The sequence below is a fragment of the Aplosporella prunicola genome (assembly GCF_010093885.1).
Source record: "Aplosporella prunicola CBS 121167 unplaced genomic scaffold K452scaffold_6, whole genome shotgun sequence".
Classification (NCBI taxonomy): domain Eukaryota; kingdom Fungi; phylum Ascomycota; class Dothideomycetes; order Botryosphaeriales; family Aplosporellaceae; genus Aplosporella; species Aplosporella prunicola.
Genome location: NW_022983534.1, coordinates 132,291 through 151,783, shown reverse-complemented (window position 1 = coordinate 151,783; position 19,493 = coordinate 132,291). Strand labels below are relative to the sequence as shown.

Sequence of the window (19,493 nt, the reverse complement as noted above, 5' to 3'; positions counted from 1 at the left end):
TTATCAGACACCCCGGTGGCTGCAGCACCCGCTTTGTCCCGGGTATCGAGCCCCACAGATTGATTTACCCCTGGGGACAAGCGATAAGCAATCGACCAATTTTTGAGGATTACATTGTTTGTGCATCGAGAAACTCGGTGTAACTACCTCTCGAGACGCAGTCAATCATACCAGGGCTGATATAAGACATCTGACACTCGCAGTTTGTCTATTTTGAGACCTCAAGCCGTGGCCTTCTTCAATCTCTCGTCGTCTGTCAAAGGGCTCGCAGACGTACACTCATACTCTTATCTACACGAAGAAAACCTGTCCGGAAGACCCACGACAGCAACACTCCGCCATCATGTTCAGTCTAGCAAGCTTGTATCAGGCTCCGCCTGTGAACCCCATCAACCGCAAAGCTCACGCCATCCCTGCTCTTAACCCATTCAACATGTATGGCAGGGTCTTCTTTTTCTCCTGGTTCGGTTTCATGATTGCCTTCTGGTCATGGTAAGTAAGCCTTCTGCGATGATGAAAGCGTGCATAATCCATCTCTATGCGCCTTATCTCTCCGATTCAATGCGGGTGGGCTGATCCGGGGTAACAGGTACGCTTTCCCACCGTTATTATCGGACATTATTAAGAAGGATCTCGGCCTCTCGCAGGTCCAGATCGCAAACTCCAATATCATCGCATTGGTGGCTACGTATGTAAATCCCTGTCTCCTCGATATGGACACGAGACCTGAATATTCCATGGCAACATGAAAATTTTTCAATACTGACGCAGCTTACAGGTTGCTCGTGCGTCTCGTTGCTGGATCATGCTGTGACCAATTCGGACCTCGCTGGACTTTTGCAGGTTGCTTGCTCATCGGAGCCATTCCTACATTCCTTGCCGGAGCCGTATACAATGCCTCTGGTCTCATGGCCCTCCGCTTCTTCATCGGCGTCCTGGGCGGATCCTTCGTCCCTTGCCAAGTATGGACAACTGGATTTTTTGACAAGAACATCGTCGGCACCGCCAACTCCCTGACCGGTGGTTTTGGCAACATGGGCGGCGGTATCACTTACTTTGTCATGCCAGCCATCTACGAGTCGCTCGTTGGTGACGGCTTGCGCGAGCACGTTGCCTGGCGTGTGGCCTTTGTCGTACCGGGCGTGCTCATCGTCGCTACAGCCATTGCTCTACTTGTGTTCTGCCCGGACTGTCCGACTGGCAAGTGGTCTGAACGCCAGGCGGTGGCCGATGCCAACCTACGCGCACACAGCATCGCGTCCGCCAACGTCAGCATGCCCGGCATGATCTCAAGCACACCCGAAAGCAAGAGCGGCACGCACTCCCCGTCCGCGATATCCATGCCCGACGAGAAGAAGGACAGCTCGGCCTATGGCGATAACGAGGCGCAAATCGGCGAAGAGCAAATGGTCGAGGCCGCCAAGGGCGAAGTCATCAGAAAGCCCACGCTGCGCGACACGCTGCGGGTCGTGTGCAGCGGGTCGACGTTCGTGGTGGCAGCATGCTACTTCTGCAGCTTTGGCGCCGAACTGGCCATCAACAACATCCTCGGCAACTACTACGGCAAGAACTTCCCGGCGCTCTCGCTGCAGTCGCGCGGAAACTGGGCCGCGATGTTCGGGCTGCTGAACGGGGCGGTGCGGCCGCTGGGCGGCGTGGCAGCCGACATAGCGTACCGCCGGTTCGGGCACTCGACGTGGGCGAAGAAGGCGCTGCTGCACGCGTACGGCGTGCTCACGGGCGTGTTTCTGATCGCCATTGGCGTGCTGGATCCGCGTAGTCAGGCCACCATGTTCGGCCTTGTGGCTGGGCTGGCGTTTTTCTTGGAGGGCGGCAACGGCCTCAACTTCTCCCTCGTGCCGCATGTCCATCCCCAGGCCAACGGCGCCGTGTCGGGCGTTACGGGCGCGGCGGGCAATCTGGGCGGTATTGTCTTTGCCATCGTGTTTCGCTATAATGGGACTGGGTATGGGCGCGTGTTTTGGATCATAGGCGTTGTGTCGATTGCGGTTAATGTGGCGGTTTCGTGGATCAGGCCGATTCCGAAGGGCCAGTTGGGTGGGCATTAGTGGGTTTCTTCTGTTTTTCTTTCTTTCTTGCCAGCGGGTTTGCGGTTTTCTGTTTGCGGTTTCGTCTGGGCTCTTTGGTCTCTCACGGGTTTTGTCAAAAAAGAGACACGACGTCACGATTGCTATGGTAACGGATGTATCTAAGCAATGAGCGAGCTGTTGCGCCAAGGGAGTTTTCTGGTCTTGAAGAAGTACGGATCCGTACAGGGCGCTTTATTGATAACTTCCTACATACCATCTACTGCCATTCGTACTTATTCCACACACAAACAGAGACCCGCACCCAATTCTTCTACATAGCTCGCAACACTGCCCAAAACAAATTCGAAAAAAGCTATCCCCCTACTCTTAGCCCACCACTTCTCCCATCCTACCAACTTACCCTCCACCACGCAACCGCGCGTCATCCCTCCCTGGCCCCTCGCGCAGATCCGCACCCGCTCGTCCGGAACAGCCTACTTTGGCCCCACACGCCGGTGGCGACATCGCTAGTTGATAGATAGGCCGGAGATAGGCGCGCTTGTAGATAGCGGCGGCCCACCTGTCCGCCCGCCGCCGCGGCGCTTCCGCTCCGCGGAGAAAGCTTGCATGTATGTTGATCGGGGCGGGGAAGATCGGCGCTAGTAAGCTGTGCGGTGTGGGGGTGGGGGGTGGAGAGTGGTGTGGGTATGTGTTTGTTTCTGGGCGGTTCTTGTTGGGGTTGTGCGGTTTGCTGTGTGTGCTGGTTGTGGGCTTGTGGGTGGGAGATGGTGCGGTGGGTGGGTGTAGGGAGGGTAAGCGGTCACTGGTGAATATATGGCTGAAGGGTATAGGGAGTGTACTGGTTGTATTGCAGAGATTGTCGTCTACCTACACTTGAAGTCGTGTGCCGCATACAAACTTGTTGTGTTGGGATTGGGTTGAGCAAGCTGTCGTTATGGCTTGGAGCAGGACAGGGCTCTATAGAATCCACGTCTTTCAGAAAAGATGGAATGCTTTGGAACCATATATCGCTTCATTGTAGGATTCTTTCTACTACGAGCAATAGAAGATTCCTTACACTGAAACGTTTGTTCCTGGCTTCACTGTTTAGTGTTTGCTGATAGTAGCGTGTAAGCAAGCCGATATACATTAGCAAACAAAGCCAACACAAAACAAACAAACAACCCCCCAGAACCTTCCACGACCTTCCAGCACCTTCCAGCAGACCTTCCACGCGCTTCCATTCCCCCCTCCCATAACCTCACCGCGCACGCACGGACCCCACACCCCAGGTATATAAGTTCCCTCCCTCCCCGCCCAACCAACCCTTCTTTTTTTCTCCAGTTCTCTTTGCCTTTTGGCTTAGATCTAAATGCAGTATCTGTTCTTTTTAGTCTAATCGCTAAAAGCCCTCTACGGAGGTGCATTTCGTGATTAACTAGTTTTTGGACCTCGCGCGGCGGCTGCAGGGCTTTTTGCTCTGTATGTCGCTGCCACGGTGTCGCTCGTATTGCACTGTCGCGGGCTGACGCGAACACTTCCAATTGCTTTTCTTTTTCGTTGCTGTGCTCGGCTTGTCTGGGCCTGTGAGGATGAAGCTTGCTCTCTATCTCCCCCCCTCTCTCTCTCCTTTGCTGGTAGTTGTTCTTTAGGTGTCGCTGTTGTTTCCAGTGTTGACTTCTTAATACGATTAACCTTAATGAAGCATACTTATCTCCAGTGCCTTGCTTGTCTGCTCGGTCCAAAATGCCCAAAAAAAAGTTTCCTCTGGGGCGAGAACGACAGTGCTGAATCACTGAGTAGTAGCAGGAGCAGACTGAAGCCGAAAGTCATATAACTCATAACGATAGAATGCAGAAAGCTTTGTTCCACGAAGCCGATTGCTGTTGCTCTGCGTCCGCTGTGGTGTATCTACAATGCCTACAATGAATGACGCAGCAAAAGTGAGAAGTGATAATGCGGTATCAATCTCCGCTGGACTCAGAGTACCAGACAAGAGTGAGTAAGAGTAAGCACAACAAGCCCACAGAGAGCAATCATCAAGACGACACTACGCAAGTCCCTTGCTTCCGTCCCACGTATATACTGAAGCCCTATCCCAAGAGTACCATCCACTGCCCAAACAATCCCAGCGGAACATGCACATCCAGTCGTCCACGCAAACAGAGGGCACAGTGCGGTCAACACCACTGACGGATTAGTGATGGATTCGTACGGGTGCCACCTTCCCCCAACTCCAACGACCAAAACCCCACAGCATTCCCATCCCGTCCCACCCAAACCAAACACCACTACCGCGCCGCACAGTTCCCGAGCATCTGCTTCCGCAGCTAGTGACAACCACCAGCACAGTCGACCGCGTCTTCTTTTCATTCTATCCCTATTTTCCCCAGGATGCCGAGGAAAAAGTCTTGTGCTTAAACAGCTCTTCGTCTTCTTTACCATCGATGAACTCTTCTGGCAGTCTTTCGAACGGCAATCTGAACGACCACCTAAGACGCATAAGCCACCGACTTGCGTGTAGCGTGGCAGTAGGTTAGTAGTCGCTGAAGATACTTAGTGTGTGTGTGGGCAGGATGTTTTTGTACTCACGCCTACACCAGCTAGCAAGGCACGCCAAAACAGTGTAGGTAAATATACAGCGTCAGTGTAGTAACGTAGCACACGACAAAACGGCTTAACCCCATATACGGCAAGACCGGTAGAAATAGCGACCGTTAGATACAAGAGCGCAGAGGTAGTAATACTTAAGGCATCGAATAATTGCCCACCCCCTCTAGAAATCTTACCCACCCCACGCCATAGCATCTACAAAATTATATAATATATTTTCTACTCTCTAAAATTCTAGGTCACTATACCCTTATAAGTACCTCTAACCCCTTCGAATGTTTTATTTCTATACCGTTGTAGTGTACTTTTATACCTATATATATTTACTTTTATATAGTTATATAGTACCTACTGGCCGTAGTGTAGGGCAAGGAAGAGACCTACTTAAGACACGTAGAATCTGTATATACATACACACCAACACTTTCCCACCCAACCCCGTTCGCGGGCAGCGAGCCAGGCAGGGCGTACGCTGTCGGGACTGCAGCTGCTTGTATCATTCTTTATCCCGCTAGGAGTAGACCGTGATCTCAGTACACGGTGACGGACGTTACAGTACAGTATTCTCAAGAAAAGAACCTACAGATAGTGACACCAGGTAGTTAGTTAAGCTTATACACGTACCTAATTCTTTCCGCAAGCAGCCACGAGCACGAGCACGGCCGTCAAAGAATATCCTATGTAGTTCATACTTAATAGCGAGGGACATCACAGCGCTCACTCACTCACACTTCAAGGTACCTTATGCAGGCAGACAACATCACATCATATCGCGTCACATTAAATCACATACACAAGCACGCACGCAGACGCAGAGGGAGCCAAACATAGAAAGGAGGAAAATCACGACGGATGTTTCATCGTCATCAGCTATCTACTCTGGGCAGGGAGACGAAGAAGTCGAAGAAGAGAAAAGGAAGAAGAAGAAGAGCGGAAGAGAAGAAGGCCGAGAGGAGGAGCTAGCCAGGTAGAGAAACCCGCAGACGGCGAGATGTCGCTACAGCTACAGCTACAGCTACAGCTACACTTGCTGTTACTGCTGCTACTGCTGCTGCTGCTGCTGCTGATGCCCACCACCGCCACCGCCGCCACCGCCAACAAGCGATGAAGCTGCGCCCACCGGGCTCACATGCGCCGTCTTGACCGCCGGGCTCGCCGGATCGCGCTGGCTCGCCGGCGCGCTACCAGTGCCGGACCCGGAGCCACCAGAACCGCTCTCGCTGCTGCCCTTGCGCGCGCCGCTCTCGCCATTAGTCAGCAGGTGCGACGGGGGTGGGAGATACGGCGGGGGCGGCGGAGGCGGCGGTGCAAACGGCGCAAACGGCATGCTGGAACCACTGCTGCCAAACGGGCCGCTGGGCAGCGGGCCAAACACCGGCCCCGCGCTGTGGTGGTGATGCACGGGCGGGTCGACGTTGTGGTCCGTGAAGCCGCTCATGTCGGAGAGCATGGAGCTGGATCGGCCGCGGCCCTCGCGGAACGAGGCTGGCGTGCTGCCGTTGAGCTGGCTCGCCAGCGGCGGGAACTGGTACACTGGCGTGAAGTTGTGCGCTGCGGCCGGACCCGCCGTGCCGGGAAGAGGTCCCTCGGGCGTCGTGGGTACGGTTTGGCCTGGAGGCGGGGCAGGCTGCGTGTACATGACCTGCATATGCTGGATCTGCTGGTTGACCTCCATCACCTTGCGCTGCAAGTCGGTCGTCGTGTGCTCGAACTGCATAATATGGCCGAGGTATTGAGCCTCGTGCGACGCGCGCGCCTGTAGCTGAACCGCCCGATCGTTGAGCTTCTTGTCGTGAGCATCCCGGTCCTGCGCGTTGAGCGAGCTGAGGCGTTCGTGCTGCTCGTTGAGCTTGGATTGACGGGCATAGAGACGCTCGCGCTTCTTAACGATGGAAGCGTACTCAGACTCGGTGTTGGCAAGGTCACGGTCGGCGTCGGCTTTGCAGCGGTCCTGGGTTTTCTTGGCGCCACTGAGACGGCCATTCTCTTCACGCCAGCTTCGTTGCTCAGCAGCGTACTCCTTGGATTCGTCCTCCGGGATCCTGGCGAGACCGATGTTTTGAGCAGCCATATCCGAGGTCGCCTCTTCTGCTTGACGGATGGCCTCAGAAAGCTGGCGCTTCTTCTGCTTCAACCGATCATCGGCACCACCAGAAGTCTGGATCTTGCCGTGAACGATATCCACTTCTTTCTTGTCTGCAGCAAGGGCCTTTCCGTGGGATCTCTGGTTTCGTTTCTGCTGCGCGCGTAACTCCTGGAGCTCGTGTTCGAGATTGGCAACGTTATTCCGAAGCAGGGTACGGGGGGATTGCGGGCGAAGAGATTGATGGACGGGCTGCGAAAGTGAAGCTGCGTATTGATGGTCAGCGTCCGGTCCCATCCAGTCCCAAAGCAAGAAAAAAGACCTACCCTGCTCTGCACTGGGAGCAGACTGAGTGATGAGACTAGTCGAATGGAAGGTTGTTCGGTCTGCGGTCCTAACAAACTCGCATTTGTAGTTTTGTTGAGGCGTAAGACCAAAGATCTTCCCCGACCACTTGCTCGCGGGCCCATCACCTGAAGTTGAGTCTTGTCCTGCTCCCGTAATGCTCGTCGACGCCCAGTTAGTACCGTTGAGGCGCACGTAGAACGGCTTCTTCCTGTCGATTCCCGCTCCAAGACTGGACTCCTGTTCCTCTCCGCCACTCTCCTTATCAATATTTTTTTCCATAACGCTCGCTCCAAAGGTGATCTCCGTCGCTCCAACATCCATAATCCAAACCCTATCCTCGCCTACCCTGAAATGAGCATCGCCAATGTGATTAACATCCGTTGAATTCGCCTCGTTGCTATCAGCAGAGTCATTGCTCTGCTGAACCTCCTTCCAAAAAGTAACTTTTGTGCTCGCAAGTGCGGCCCAAAAAGGCTGCTGACTCCGGACTTGAGTCGCGTGCCTTTTCTTTTTCTTAGAACTAGAACTGAAAGACCTTTCCCTACTATCAACTCCTGCAGGCGAGGGCCCAGGATGCCTTCCATCGGCCGCCGCGCTCGAGCTGCTGTCTATCGCAGCGTCAGGCGTGCTCCGCGGAAGTTGAGCTGCAGCCGCAGCCTCTGGATCTACCCTCCTGCCAGGTGTGGCTGACGGCAGTCGATCTTGTTTCGCGATAAACCAACGCCTTCCCAACCGTAGAATCCCTTGTGAAAGTATATGCAATCCCAGCACAGACCGGGGCCATCCGTGGGAAAAATTAGAAGAATCCGAGTAGGGCGACGGAGGCGGCGGGGGACTAAAAAGGTCAAAACCGCTTCTGGACAGCACAAAATGCAGCCAGCGTATTGCGTAGTGGCGGATCGACCGATGGCGGTATGCGTGGGTGCAAAAAATGATGCTGGCACAGACCGCGACGCTCTGCGAAACGCCACCTTTGCCGGCGGCGGCGCCTCCCAGCGAAATGGCGATGACGGCCTGGGCGAGGTCGAATGCGATGCCCTGCGCGAATAGGGGAAGGAGCCCCCACACGATCAGGGCCAGCAAATCGCAGAGAAGTATGGTGCCGAGCGAGGGCATGCCTTGGGATCCTTTGAAAACTTCGCTGAAGCTCGGAAGGCTGCTGAACGAGGCGGTGCTGCTTGGCGGGACGAAGGTGAGGGTAGCGAATAAGAGTTGGATGATGGTGAGGACGGTGGTCGGAAGTTGCAGCAGGATGATGAGGATGGCGACAACGTCGCGGACGGGGCACGAGGAGATGATGGTCATGGCGGTCGAAGCGGCGCTGTTCTTGTAAGCAATGGAGCTGCGGGATCCATTGAGGTGCGGCTTCTGCAGGGCTGGGCGCGGCAGCGGCTCTACGGAGCCATTGGCGTGGTCCAAGGGAGGGCCATCGTCGCCATCGTGCGACGTGTCGGAAACGGTGCGGCCACGGGCTCCAAGCGGCCTTCTCCCGGACGAGTCTTCGGGCATTTGGGAATCTGAGTTGGGCGCGTGGGCCAGAACATTGCCGGGAGCTGGGGACGGGGCAGCAGGCGGGTTTACATCCGTAGGCGGCAGCGGCGGAGAGCACGAGGGGGGCTTGCCATTCGCGAGGCCGTCGGGAGTCGGGGGAGAGCGTAGCTTGGGGATGCGCTTGCCGGGAGCCGCGAGGCCGTTCTCATGCCGCTTGTCGTGTGTGTTTGCCGCGTTCCTCTTGCCTTTCGGCGGTGGCATTCGCGAGCCGTGACGGCTTCAAGTCCCAAGGCCGGCTCGACGAGGAGTTGCCAGTGGAACTGAGCCCCAGGGGGAAGGGATGGGAAAAAGGTCAGGGACGGGTTGTGGTGCGCGGATGGTGTTGGACTGAAAAGTGTGTCCGAGAGCAAGGGCGGACAGTAGGTTGTAAAGGTACTTAGTGGCAGGGTTTCAAACGACGGCCGGTGCCCGCCTAGCGCAGCTGTCCACAACCAGCACTGCTCGACATCTCTTCCCCCCACCCCGCCAGCCCGCTCAGCCGCCAACCGCCAACCGCCAACCGCCGTTAGAAAGTCGTGAGATGGATCGGCGAATCACCGCACCCCCGCCCAGCCCGCCGGGCAATGATCTCCGTCGTGCAGTCACAACGAGTCTGTCACGCGCCCCGCTGCTATCATTCTACCTGCTGCTGCTTGCTGCTCCCAAAATCCTCGACTGCGCCCTCCTTGTCCCAGCTGTCCTGTTCTAGCCCGCGCACCTCTTCCGCCAGCCTCTTGACCCGCTCCCCGTACTTCTGCTTGGCCGCTTCCTGCAGCGCAAACGTCTTCCGGAACTGCTCCACCATGAAGCCCTTGAGTGGCGCCTTCCGCGCCCTCTTATAATCGTACACGACCACGTCCTCGACGCACCGTGCCGCCGCCCGCCGGTGCACTTCTGACAAGATGATTACATCCAGGATAAAAGAGTCCGTGTCTGGCGAGGGCTCCGAGCGCAGCTTGTGCAACACCGTCACCCTATCAGGATACGTCATGGGCTGTCGAGGTATCGAGCTTTCAGTATGCTAAATCGCAGCGGCAGAGGCACCACCAAGAAAGACGCGGGCTTCGTTGGAGAACTCACAAATTTGTAGTCCGTCTTGATACTGCGGAGTATCAGTCCGTGTCCCATGGAGGAAACCAGTTGGCTCCACTCCGTCTTATGGGCCGGGTCATGAATATTCGCATAGTTCAACGTCCAATTGACGCGCGCAGACTCGGCATATCGGTTGTACGTGACATTGTTTACATGGCCTGCGCCGCCTTGTTAGAGCAATCCCGAGCGTGTTGAATTCAACATATTGCGTACCCTTGAATCATCTTAGCCGTTGTGTTCAACATGTCTGACATCCGTGTTAAAATGCTAATTTCTCACCATGGTATCCTGCATTCGCCCGAAAGAGAACGTGCATTAGCTCCGCGTCCAGTTATTGCCTTGAACCCACCCAGCGTCCGTATAGAGTAGAGCGCACCATTTCGCCCCAGACCACGCCTTGCCTGTACAGGCCTCTCCAGCCTTTTGTGGTCAAGAAGCCCTCGCTGCCCGCTACCAGCTCCCGCCAGTCCCTCGACATCTCAAGCAGGATGGCGCCGGCGCGCTGCACCTGGGCGGGCTTCAGCCCAAACATGATGCACTTGCCAATGCGCGCCTTGAGGTCCGAGAGCCAGCGTGGATTCAGGGGAGCCGTGGCGGGAGCGGCGGAAGCGCTGGAGTTGGAGCTGGGACTTGAGGAAGACGAGGCCGCGCGGGAGACGAAGCGTGGGGTCCGCGGAGCGGCGGTGTGCGCGAGCAGCGCGCGTGCTGCAGGGTGTCTCATGACGGCGATTGGCGGATGCGCTCTTGTACGATCAAAAGACGCAGTCTGAAAGCAAAAGACGCAGCCACACGGTGAGCGTCAAGGGTAATGCGTAGGTTTGTATGGGGGCGAAGGGGGAAGGAGCCACAAAGCGTCTGCAGGGTGCATGCAAGCAGGGTCCGCGCGACTTCCGCGGTTGGCGGCAGGGCGGGGGAGATCTACCTACGTCAGCCGCACCTCAGCAAACCCATTCGAAGCGATCGGTCCGGAAGAGACATTGACACTCGTATAAGGTGACTGCTTGTCCAACGTCCTTTGTCCTTGATTCGCCATGGCTGCCTTCAACCCTGAACTGCGGTACCAGGTTATCCGCCTCTACAAGGGTAGGAAGCTCCCTACACAACATCGTGTCTTGCTGGCAACCGTCTGACCGCTCTTCAGAGCTGCTGCACCTCGGCAAGGAGTATCCACTGGGCTATGACTACTTCAGGCCCCGCCTCCACAAAGCCTTTGCGAACCAGGCGGGGTTGAGGGATGAGGAAAAGATCAAGCAGGGCATCCAGAAAGCCGAATATATAAAGAAAGGTATTCTCAAAATATAGCCGTTTATTTTCTGCAATATCAGCTGACATCGATAGAAATTGAAGCATTGTAGGTTCCCGACACCGCGAATCCTTTGTATACAACTAACTTGCCCAGGTACTATTTAAAGAGATACAGAGCTCTGCGCCAGCGCTACGATAAAATATAAAATGCCCGGCCGGATAAGCCAATCGGAGCATGAAGAAATGAATTAATGAGCATGGGTATCGAACTCCTCAAACTTTCCTGGTCCACCAGGCTCCAACCTCCAAGCATTCACCGCTGGAGGCCCCCTTCTGCGTCAAGAGGTCATCCATCATCCAGCCCCACCAACGCTGCCATTCCTCCTGGTTCTTCCCACTGACTTCCTTCAACAACGGCTCCAAGCTTTCAATCAGTTGGATAACGACGGTGAGCGCTGTGTGCCTCAGGGCGGCTTGGTCTTCCGTCAAATACGAGTCCGATTTTCCCTTCCCCTTCAATTCGCTGTCTCTGCGCTTCAGGATTCTCCCGCCTCCATCAAGCTCTCTTTCCCATCTCATCTCGCCCAGAGGAATGGCAATTCTTCGGTAGTCGACGTCGTACAGGGTGTCGGGTTCCTGCAGAAGCACCTGCAGTATGCGTGCGCACGGCATAGGATACAGCTTTCGCTTGTCTATGGCATCCTGTATCCAAGCGTTGGAATCCTGCAGGTATTTGTTCTGGCAATCCGTAAAGGGCGTTCCGGGCGAAATTAAGAAGGTCGCGGTCGCCGCGGCAATGTCGTCGTCTTCTGCGTTTTTCCCCGGGGGTGCGGGAGGGTGCGGCAATATGGAGCGTATGACAGAATCGGCCTCCCACAGCTCTATAGTTCCGCCCTTGGCCACGATTCGCATACACTCATCCAGCACCTTCTGCTGAGGCCCACCCAGAGGAACGACAAGGCTCAAATCCTTCATCATGACCAGGTCGAACTCTCCATCGCTGAACGGAAATGGGACCTTGCGCAGGTCGTGCTGCACGAAGCGCCAATTTACGCCTTGTTTTGACAGATCGGCGGCCATTGGGACAATGTCCAGCCCCGTGAACGAGACATTTCGATGCCCAAGACCGCTCAGGTAGTCGTGGCATAGCGACGACCAGTATCCGCTGCCGCAGGCAACCTCCAAAACCTTTTTGGGCGGGTGCTTCCTCATGTGCGGCGAACACAGCGGGCGGCCAAAGACGGTCGTCGCGAGGAGGGTCTGCAGGTTGGATCGCTGCAATTCGGGGAGATCGCAGGGCAGAGGGTACGGGAGATCTTTGAGGTAGCGGCGGCCATGGCGCACGATGAAGGGATTGTGCAGAATCGAGTGCGTCTCGCTGCTGTGGGTGGAAGAGCTCGAGGTTGAGCCACGCGTGGCTTCCATGGCGACCGATGACGCGGTCAGGCTGCCCGTCTCGACGCTGGAGTGAGTGCGATGGAGCAGGCGCTCGCCTGCTAAGAGATCATCGGCTGTTGCGGTCTTTGGCCTCTGGAGATGGGACGAGGGCGCATTTTGGTAGCGATACTAGCTTCGGCCTTAGCAACAACCCAAACCTACGAACGGAAACACCCCCTGACGCCGGAGGTGAAGGCAGCAAGCTTTACCATGTACCATTCCATCGTCGCTCGGCCCGTATCCCAGTCTGTCGAAAAGCCCCACTGTATCGGAGTTATCGCTCTTTTGCACGCTAACGGATCGAAGTGAAATAAATGCTGGAGGGGGCCTGAGGCACGAATATGTAGTAGATGTAGCAGTTATAGGCAAGGTGATGCGCGGAGCATGAGACGCCCGTCGTCTGGATTGGCGGGCCTTTTAGTCGCAGCTTTTCAGCCTCCGCTGACTTCGGATAGGCTCCCTGCCAGCCCCTCCACCGTAAGGCTCACCCGGACAACCTGGCCCAGTTGCAGAGTCAGCAGACCCGAGGTGGCAGCGGGCCAATCAGCCATTTGCAGGCAGCCAAAAGACATGGCGGCGCAAGCTTCGGGCGGGACAATTAGGCTCGAGCGAGTCTGGGCTCCGGAGCTCAGGAAGCACAGTTCACGTCTAGGGAGCGGGCGGAGCTGCTGGAGCTGAGGGGCAGCAATCAAGGGGTCTGGGGGAGGACCATGCGAAAGCGTGCGCGTCCAACTGCGGGCCTGGTGCGACAGAAGGATTTCTCAGCTCGAATGAGCGTCACGTTTGACCGTCTTTTTGGGGCGTGGTGGAACGGGAGCGGGTAGCTGCAAGTCACGTGACCAGGAATTCTTACAGCTCTTGTCTTTCCAAACAAACCCTGCTCCCTTGGGCTTAGCGCCACGTCGAACCGGCCATCTGAACGCCAACCACTAACCTGACGATTGTACGTCGACTGCCCAACACCATTCTTTTCGGCACCGCCTTGGAGCGCTTGAATACTACTACGACGACCCGCCGGCAGCTTTGAACCCGTCAACTGCCTAGCCCCCGAGCACGCCCAATTGCCCAAGGTGTGTCCGCCGAAACCCTCTCGCTCTCACGCCCGCCCCCCAAAGATACCCACCCCGTCCACCCACCAACTCCCCGTTGCCTGCACTCCCGTGCTGACCCCGCTCCCTCCCCAGCAGCAATAGAGCTTCATCTTCCCGGCGACAGGCGTCCGGCGCGTGCTACCTTTGACGCGCATCTGCTCAGATCACCCAGCCTCGGTCCCCCGCCCACGCCAACACACCATCTACCCTACTGTTTGCCTGGCCACGCGAGGTGTACGTCGGTCCACACTAGCCGGCTGCGCTCCAGCAGGATCGCGCATACCCTCGTTTGATGAGTGTCGGCTGCACGCTTGCTCATGTTAAGCCGAAGAAGACAGCGCCCGCAACCCCTCCCACCCACCTGACCACTTCATCGACCGACTTTCACCCCTCCGACCCCACATTCATAGCTGCGTACGATATAGAGAGCATACTACCGACGCTATCCTACTGCGTAGATGGCCGATGGTCCGTTCAGGTTCCAGCAAGGAGCCGGACAATTCTTCTTTAACCAGCAAACTCAGCGAAATCTCCCCCACCGAACTGGATCGCCAATCTCCGCCGCGCGCATAGCATTCAACCCCGACACTCCCTCGCCTACCCGAAGCCCCGGGCCTCAGTCGCCGGCGCATAATCCCTTCAGCATGTACAACCAGGCCCACGTCCAGCAGGGACAGCATGCTATGCTGAATGGCAACTCCCATCAGCGGTTTGCGATGCAGATGAACTTGGCGAAATTCCAACACCAGAGCCAACAGCACCACAACCATCAGCATCCACACAATCAGGACCACGGAGGACATGGAGCGCATGCAGCAAACTTTGGCGCCCACCAGCACACAATCTCGAGCGGCGCGTTGGCAAACGCAACCCCACACTTTGGCGCGAACCACATGCAAAACGGTACTCCGGGAAGCGTTCATAGCGGATTAGCGAAACCTCCAAACGAACACTGGGCGTTGCAGCTGCAGTACGCGCAGCATGCGAGGGAGATGACCATGTCCCACTCGCACGCTCGGAATCACCCAAGCACGAACAAGAGCGTGGTGGCTGGACAAACTAATGGGCTTTCCAAGGAATCGGAGAAGGAAGAGCGCAATCGCGCGGTCAAGGGTCGTGCCGACAAGGAAGACGATGGACAGATCTGGAAGTCTTTGGATTTCGGTGGCCAGAACCTCAAAGTGCTGTCGCCGGCACTGTTCAACTACTCTTTCCTCACGAAGCTATTCCTGAACAACAATAAGCTTACTTTCCTTTCCCCGGCTATTGGACGGTTGAGGAACCTGAGGGAGCTGGATCTGTCGCTGAACGAGCTGCGTACTCTGCCACCAGAAATCGGAATGCTAGTTAACCTTCGTGAGCTCTTGCTCTTTGACAACCATATTGACAACTTGCCTTATGAGATGGGCTCTCTGTATCAATTGGAGATGCTCGGTATCGAAGGAAACCCCCTCAATCCGGAGCTCAAGGAGATTGTCATGGAATCTGGAACTACGGAGTTGATCAGGTATTTCCGTGAGCACGCTCCTGGTAAGTTTTGGCTATGTCTTCATTTAGTTGTGAACACACGAGTTTTAACAGAGTAATAGGCCCCGAACCGCCCGCGGAGCGAGACTGGGTCGTTCTCGATGACAACCCCGTCGACCCAAAGGACAAATTCCTCGTTCTGAGCTACAACACACTTTGCGACAAGTACGCTACCCAGTCGCAATACGGATACACGCCCTCTGCTGCCCTGTCCTGGGAGCATAGGAGAGAGCTCATTCTTCAGGAAGTCCGCGCGCGTGATGCGGACATTGTCTGTCTTCAGGAAGTCGATTCCGAGAGTTACAACGAATACTTCCGCGCGTCCTTGGCCCATGATGACTACAAGGGCGTCTTCTGGCCAAAATCCAGGGCCAAGACCATGGCGGAGAAGGAAGCGAGGCTTGTCGATGGCTGTGCTACTTTCTACAAGAACAGCAAGTAAGTTTAAGAACGGACATATGAGTGATCATGGTCTGACATTTTTTAGGTTCATACTCTTAGACAAGCAGCTCATCGAGTTCGGTAACCTTGCTATCAACAGACCTGATATGAAGGGAGAACATGACATTTTTAATCGTGTCATGCCTCGCGATGATATCGCCGTCATCAGCTTCCTGGAGAACCGCCAAACTGGAGCTCGTCTTATGGTTGTCAACGCTCACATCTTCTGGGACCCCATATTCAAGGACGTCAAGGTTGTGCAAGTTGCCATTCTGATGGGTCAAGTTCAAAAGCTCGCGGAAAAGTATGCCAAGTGGCCTCCATGCACCGATAAGAGCCTGTACCGCTACGCCAATGGCGATAGCGACCCGGAGCCAGCGGAAGCTCCCCCAGAGCCGGCCCCTTCGATGAGTTATGCGGAAGCGAGTCAAATTCCACTCGTCATGTGCGGTGACTTCAACTCGACTCCTGACTCTGGTGTCTACGAGCTCATTTCTCACGGCACTCTATCCAACTCCCACTCCGACCTGGGTGTGCACAAGTACGGCCAGTTCACGCGCGATGGCATGAACCACCCCTTCAGCCTGAAGTCCAGCTACTCCAATATCGGAGAGTTGAGCTTCACCAACTACACGCCGGGATTCACTGGTGTGATCGACTATATCTGGTACTCGACAAACGCGCTCACGGCCACCGGGCTCTTGGGCGAAATCGACAAGGAATACCTTCAGCGGGTGCCCGGCTTCCCGAACTACCATTTCCCATCGGACCATCTTGCGCTTCATGCCGAGTTCGTCTTCAAGAGAGCAAAGGAAAAGAAGATTGTGGAAGCCGACTTCGGGCCACAACGGGAACGTCGTCAATAGGCTTCACTCATCACATTTTCAGAAATACATCCACTTCTGCTTGCGTCTCACTTTGCGTGTCACTGAGCAAGTTGGGTATTAACGCGAATGCGGCGCACTTCGGTCAGGGGTTCGCATCATCGTTAAGTTTCCGCTCTGCGTTTTGCTGGGTTCAACGTGGTGTTTTATTGGTGCGATCTTTGCTCGTTTTTCTTGCGGTTTATTCTATTTTTTTCCAGCACGAGTCTTGTAACGGAGCGGGTTTTCGGGTCGCGCTAGGCGGGGCGGGTTTCAGCGACTGCATTCCGGATCTTTCTTCTTCTCTCAAAGCCTTTGCAAAACTTCCGACAAAAAAGAGGAGAGGGAACGTGTGGATTTTGAATCGGAGGAGGAGTTGCGGTGCGGAGAGGAAGACGTTTTCACATGTCGCCCATGTCCCTCGTTCCGACGGCACGAGGATTGATTGCCTGTTTTTGCGCAATGTCGTCCGGCCTCGATTTTTGGAATCGGAAGCTTCTGTTCTTCTACCTTCTTTTCCCTCCGGGATCTGCCCCTCGCGCCCGCAGTAGTTAGTTTTTCGCATTTGGGTTGTATGTCTGCGGTTGGCGGTGCGGAGTGCTTTCTTGTGGGTTGTAACGATACTAGGTAGTTTCAACGAGGCAAACCAATGCCGGGCCGGCTGGCAAAGTTCGAGACATAATTGAGAGATGAGGAGACAACTCCGGACGTTGGATGGGGCTTTTTGGGGGGGGAACATGAACTTGCGGGCCGTGGATCTGCGCCCACGGCTCCGGCAGCGAACCCAGCCTCATCATGCAGGTCCGCGCCGCCGGGAACGTCCGCGCTAACGTCTGATCTCCATTTGTCGCGCCCAGCCTTGTCAACCCTTCAATACCGTGTCATCGCGTGGCAAGCCATGTAGTTGGCGCCCGCCGTCCCCTCGCATCCCGCCCACGTCCCTTCGTACCACATAGCGCCCTCCATGGACACTATCACGGTGACCCCGAAGGCTGCGGGCCCCATGTCCAACTCGAAGCAACCCAAGGGCAAGCTGCTCACCGGCACGAGCAACTTGCCCCAGATCCTCTACGGCTGCGGTAAGCTAGGCCAGGCAAGGCCGAGGCCTGAAACACATGGCTAATCGTTTGTGGGCGTGGGTGTAGAGCATCTCGAGCCGCTCTTCGCGGAGCGCCGCAAGGTGCTGGTGCAGCAGTATACCAACATCATCCAGACGATCCACGAGCGGCACAACATAATATCGCAGACGCACCGGTCGAGCCTGAACGGCGATGGCAGCCCCGTCCTCACCATCGCGCCGACGTACATGTGCCTCCAATGCGTTGGCGTCTTTACGCCCGAACTCCGCGACGAACACTTTGAGGCGAAGAAGCACGCCTTTTCGGTCGAGTCGAAGCATGGCTGCGTCTACTGCCAGCAGTGCAAGGACTTTATCTACGACCCGATGCTGGAGAATGTGCGGTTGCTGCAGGGCCGCAAGAAGCGCAAGCTCGAGGAGACGATGACGCCCGAGGACCACCGCCTGGTTGCGCAGCACTCGACCTTTGCGCCGTGCCGGGCCATTGGCCTCAGAGGGCTCTACAACATGGGGCAGACGTGCTTCATGAGCGTCATCCTGCAGTGTCTGATACACAATCCGTTCATCAAGGCCTTCTACCTGGGCGAGGGGCACACGTCCAAGGACTGCGACAAGGAGTCGTGCACGAGTTGCGCGCTGGACGAGATCTTCACCGAATACTACTCGCTGGAAAAGACCGAGGGATACGGAGCCGTGAGCATGCTGTTGGGCAGCTGGATGGGTGCGCAGGTACGTATGGCTTCTGCCCTCCCCACTCATCTCATCATAGGGGAAACACGAGCGGCTAACCACTTCACCTCGCCCAACGCAGGCTCTCGCGGGATACCAGCAACAAGACGCGCACGAATACATGCAATTCATCCTCAACAACCTGCACCTCGAAAACGGCGGCTCGGACTCAGGCGTCGACTCGGACGGCAAAGCCGCCGACTGCACCTGCCTGATCCACAAGACGTTCAGCGGCAAGCTGCAAAGCACCGTGACATGCGACAAGTGCCGCAACGCGCGGTCGACGATCGACCCGGTAATGGACCTGTCGCTAGACCTGCGCTTCCAAGCCAAGAAGCGCAAGCTCGAAAAAGACGACGACGGCGGCGCCGACAAGGAAAAAGACAAAGCGTTTGCGCTCGACCTGCGCGACTGCCTCGACCGCTTCACGGCTAAAGAGAAGCTGGCCGCCGCCGAGTACACGTGTCCGAATTGCAAGACGCAGCAGAACGCCTCCAAGCAGCTGAGCATCAAGAAGCTGCCGCCCGTGCTGCCCATCCACCTCAAGGTATGTCGCACCCATACATACATACATACATACATATCACATGCACCCGTTCCGCTCCTCACGCCCAACTAACCCTTACCAGCGCTTCGAAACGACAAAATCCTCGTCGACCAAACTCGACACCAAGATCGCGTTCCCGCTGACCCTCGACCTCTACCCGTACACGACACGGGCGCGCAGCAGCAGCAGCAGCAGCAGCAGCAGCACCAACACCAACACCACAACCACCAACGGCAGTACCAGCCCCAACCCAGCCAACAAAAACAACAGTAGTAGTAGTATTGTTGCGCCCCCGCAAACCTGCCCCTACGAGCTCGCCAGCGTCATCGTCCACAAGGGCAAGATCGACAGCGGCCACTACGTCAGCTACAGCCGCAAGGGCAGCGACTGGTTCCTCTTCGACGACAGCAAGGTCGTGCTCGCGTCCGAGGCGGATGTCCTGCGCGCTGAGGCGTATTTGCTGACGTATGTGGTGCGGAGTTTGGAGGGGTGATGAGTGGGTGGGTTGGTTGGCGAAGGTGCTTGCATTTGGTGCTTGGTGGGGTTTGGTGGGGTTTGGTTGGTTGGGTTTGGTTGGGGGTGGGGTGGACAGGTACGAGGGTAGGTGGACGGGTGCTGGGTAAACAGGAAAGCAAGCAAGAACGGAACGCATGCATGCATGCATGGCGCACGAGCGAGGCGGCGAGACGGCGCCACAGCGGCGTTGTAGTACACACACACTTTTGATACCTCATGGCCCTGGCGCAGGGCCTCCCTAGGTGCCTAGGGGGATGGATACTCGGACGGGGGGCATATGGCACGGCGTTTCCTACGGCATATACTACTACTACCTACTACCT

The 19,493-nt window shown here is 56.2% G+C and overlaps 8 protein-coding genes across 8 annotated transcripts; 5 read left to right on the top strand and 3 right to left on the bottom strand.

The window, feature by feature from the left end:
• The first annotated feature begins 222 nt into the window (after window positions 1–222).
• Window positions 223–2,402, top strand: K452DRAFT_284725 (uncharacterized protein). The gene is made up of 3 exons (XM_033539995.1): window positions 223–492; window positions 590–688; window positions 779–2,402. The coding sequence occupies exons 1-3, from the start codon at window positions 344–346 to the stop codon at window positions 2,067–2,069; spliced, it is 1,539 nt and encodes a 512-aa protein (XP_033400124.1). The 5' UTR covers window positions 223–343; the 3' UTR covers window positions 2,070–2,402.
• A 3,012-nt stretch (window positions 2,403–5,414) lies between these two features.
• Window positions 5,415–8,898, bottom strand: K452DRAFT_284724 (uncharacterized protein). Its single transcript, XM_033539994.1, has 2 exons — window positions 7,053–8,898; window positions 5,415–6,992 (listed from the first exon to the last, which is right to left on the bottom strand). Exons 1-2 carry the CDS (start codon window positions 8,824–8,826, stop codon window positions 5,686–5,688), a joined length of 3,081 nt encoding a protein of 1,026 aa, XP_033400123.1. The 5' UTR covers window positions 8,827–8,898; the 3' UTR covers window positions 5,415–5,685.
• Window positions 8,899–9,024: 126 nt separating this feature from the next.
• Window positions 9,025–10,417, bottom strand: K452DRAFT_266212 (uncharacterized protein; the record flags this gene model as incomplete). The annotated part of the gene is made up of 3 exons (XM_033538786.1): window positions 9,025–9,598; window positions 9,685–9,854; window positions 10,042–10,417. The coding sequence occupies 3 exons, from the start codon at window positions 10,415–10,417 to the stop codon at window positions 9,239–9,241; spliced, it is 906 nt and encodes a 301-aa protein (XP_033400122.1). The 3' UTR covers window positions 9,025–9,238.
• A 310-nt stretch (window positions 10,418–10,727) lies between these two features.
• K452DRAFT_295863 (uncharacterized protein) lies at window positions 10,728–11,147 on the top strand (the record flags this gene model as incomplete). Its single annotated transcript, XM_033541864.1, has 4 exons — window positions 10,728–10,779; window positions 10,838–10,981; window positions 11,035–11,047; window positions 11,096–11,147. 4 exons carry the CDS (start codon window positions 10,728–10,730, stop codon window positions 11,145–11,147), a joined length of 261 nt encoding a protein of 86 aa, XP_033400121.1.
• On the bottom strand, window positions 10,955–12,755 carry K452DRAFT_284720 (uncharacterized protein). Its single transcript, XM_033539993.1, has 3 exons — window positions 11,096–12,755; window positions 11,035–11,047; window positions 10,955–10,981 (listed from the first exon to the last, which is right to left on the bottom strand). Exon 1 carries the CDS (start codon window positions 12,364–12,366, stop codon window positions 11,215–11,217), a length of 1,152 nt encoding a protein of 383 aa, XP_033400120.1. The 5' UTR covers window positions 12,367–12,755; the 3' UTR covers window positions 10,955–10,981; window positions 11,035–11,047; window positions 11,096–11,214.
• Window positions 12,565–13,098, top strand: K452DRAFT_141435 (uncharacterized protein). The gene has a single exon (XM_033535412.1). It carries the CDS (start codon window positions 12,763–12,765, stop codon window positions 13,054–13,056), a length of 294 nt encoding a protein of 97 aa, XP_033400119.1. The 5' UTR covers window positions 12,565–12,762; the 3' UTR covers window positions 13,057–13,098.
• An 829-nt stretch (window positions 13,099–13,927) lies between these two features.
• On the top strand, window positions 13,928–16,303 carry K452DRAFT_222584 (uncharacterized protein; the record flags this gene model as incomplete). Its single annotated transcript, XM_033536567.1, has 3 exons — window positions 13,928–14,999; window positions 15,059–15,434; window positions 15,484–16,303. The coding sequence occupies 3 exons, from the start codon at window positions 13,928–13,930 to the stop codon at window positions 16,301–16,303; spliced, it is 2,268 nt and encodes a 755-aa protein (XP_033400118.1).
• Window positions 16,304–17,264: 961 nt separating this feature from the next.
• K452DRAFT_325014 (uncharacterized protein) lies at window positions 17,265–19,147 on the top strand (the record flags this gene model as incomplete). Its single annotated transcript, XM_033544740.1, has 4 exons — window positions 17,265–17,379; window positions 17,446–18,107; window positions 18,190–18,654; window positions 18,737–19,147. The coding sequence occupies 4 exons, from the start codon at window positions 17,265–17,267 to the stop codon at window positions 19,145–19,147; spliced, it is 1,653 nt and encodes a 550-aa protein (XP_033400117.1).
• Between the last annotated feature and the right edge of the window lie 346 nt (window positions 19,148–19,493).

Coding starts and splice junctions, on each gene's coding strand:
- K452DRAFT_141435 (XM_033535412.1), top strand. CDS start 12,763: ATGAGACGCCCGTCGTCTGGATTGGCGGGCCTTTTAGTCGCAGCTTTT.
- K452DRAFT_284724 (XM_033539994.1), bottom strand. CDS start 8,826: ATGCCACCGCCGAAAGGCAAGAGGAACGCGGCAAACACACACGACAAG. Junction 6,993..7,052: donor TGCTCCCAGTGCAGAGCAGG/GTAGGTCTTTTT, acceptor ATCAATACGCAG/CTTCACTTTCGCAGCCCGTC.
- K452DRAFT_284720 (XM_033539993.1), bottom strand. CDS start 12,366: ATGGAAGCCACGCGTGGCTCAACCTCGAGCTCTTCCACCCACAGCAGC.
- K452DRAFT_284725 (XM_033539995.1), top strand. CDS start 344: ATGTTCAGTCTAGCAAGCTTGTATCAGGCTCCGCCTGTGAACCCCATC. Junction 493..589: donor ATGATTGCCTTCTGGTCATG/GTAAGTAAGCCT, acceptor CCGGGGTAACAG/GTACGCTTTCCCACCGTTAT. Junction 689..778: donor ATCATCGCATTGGTGGCTAC/GTATGTAAATCC, acceptor CGCAGCTTACAG/GTTGCTCGTGCGTCTCGTTG.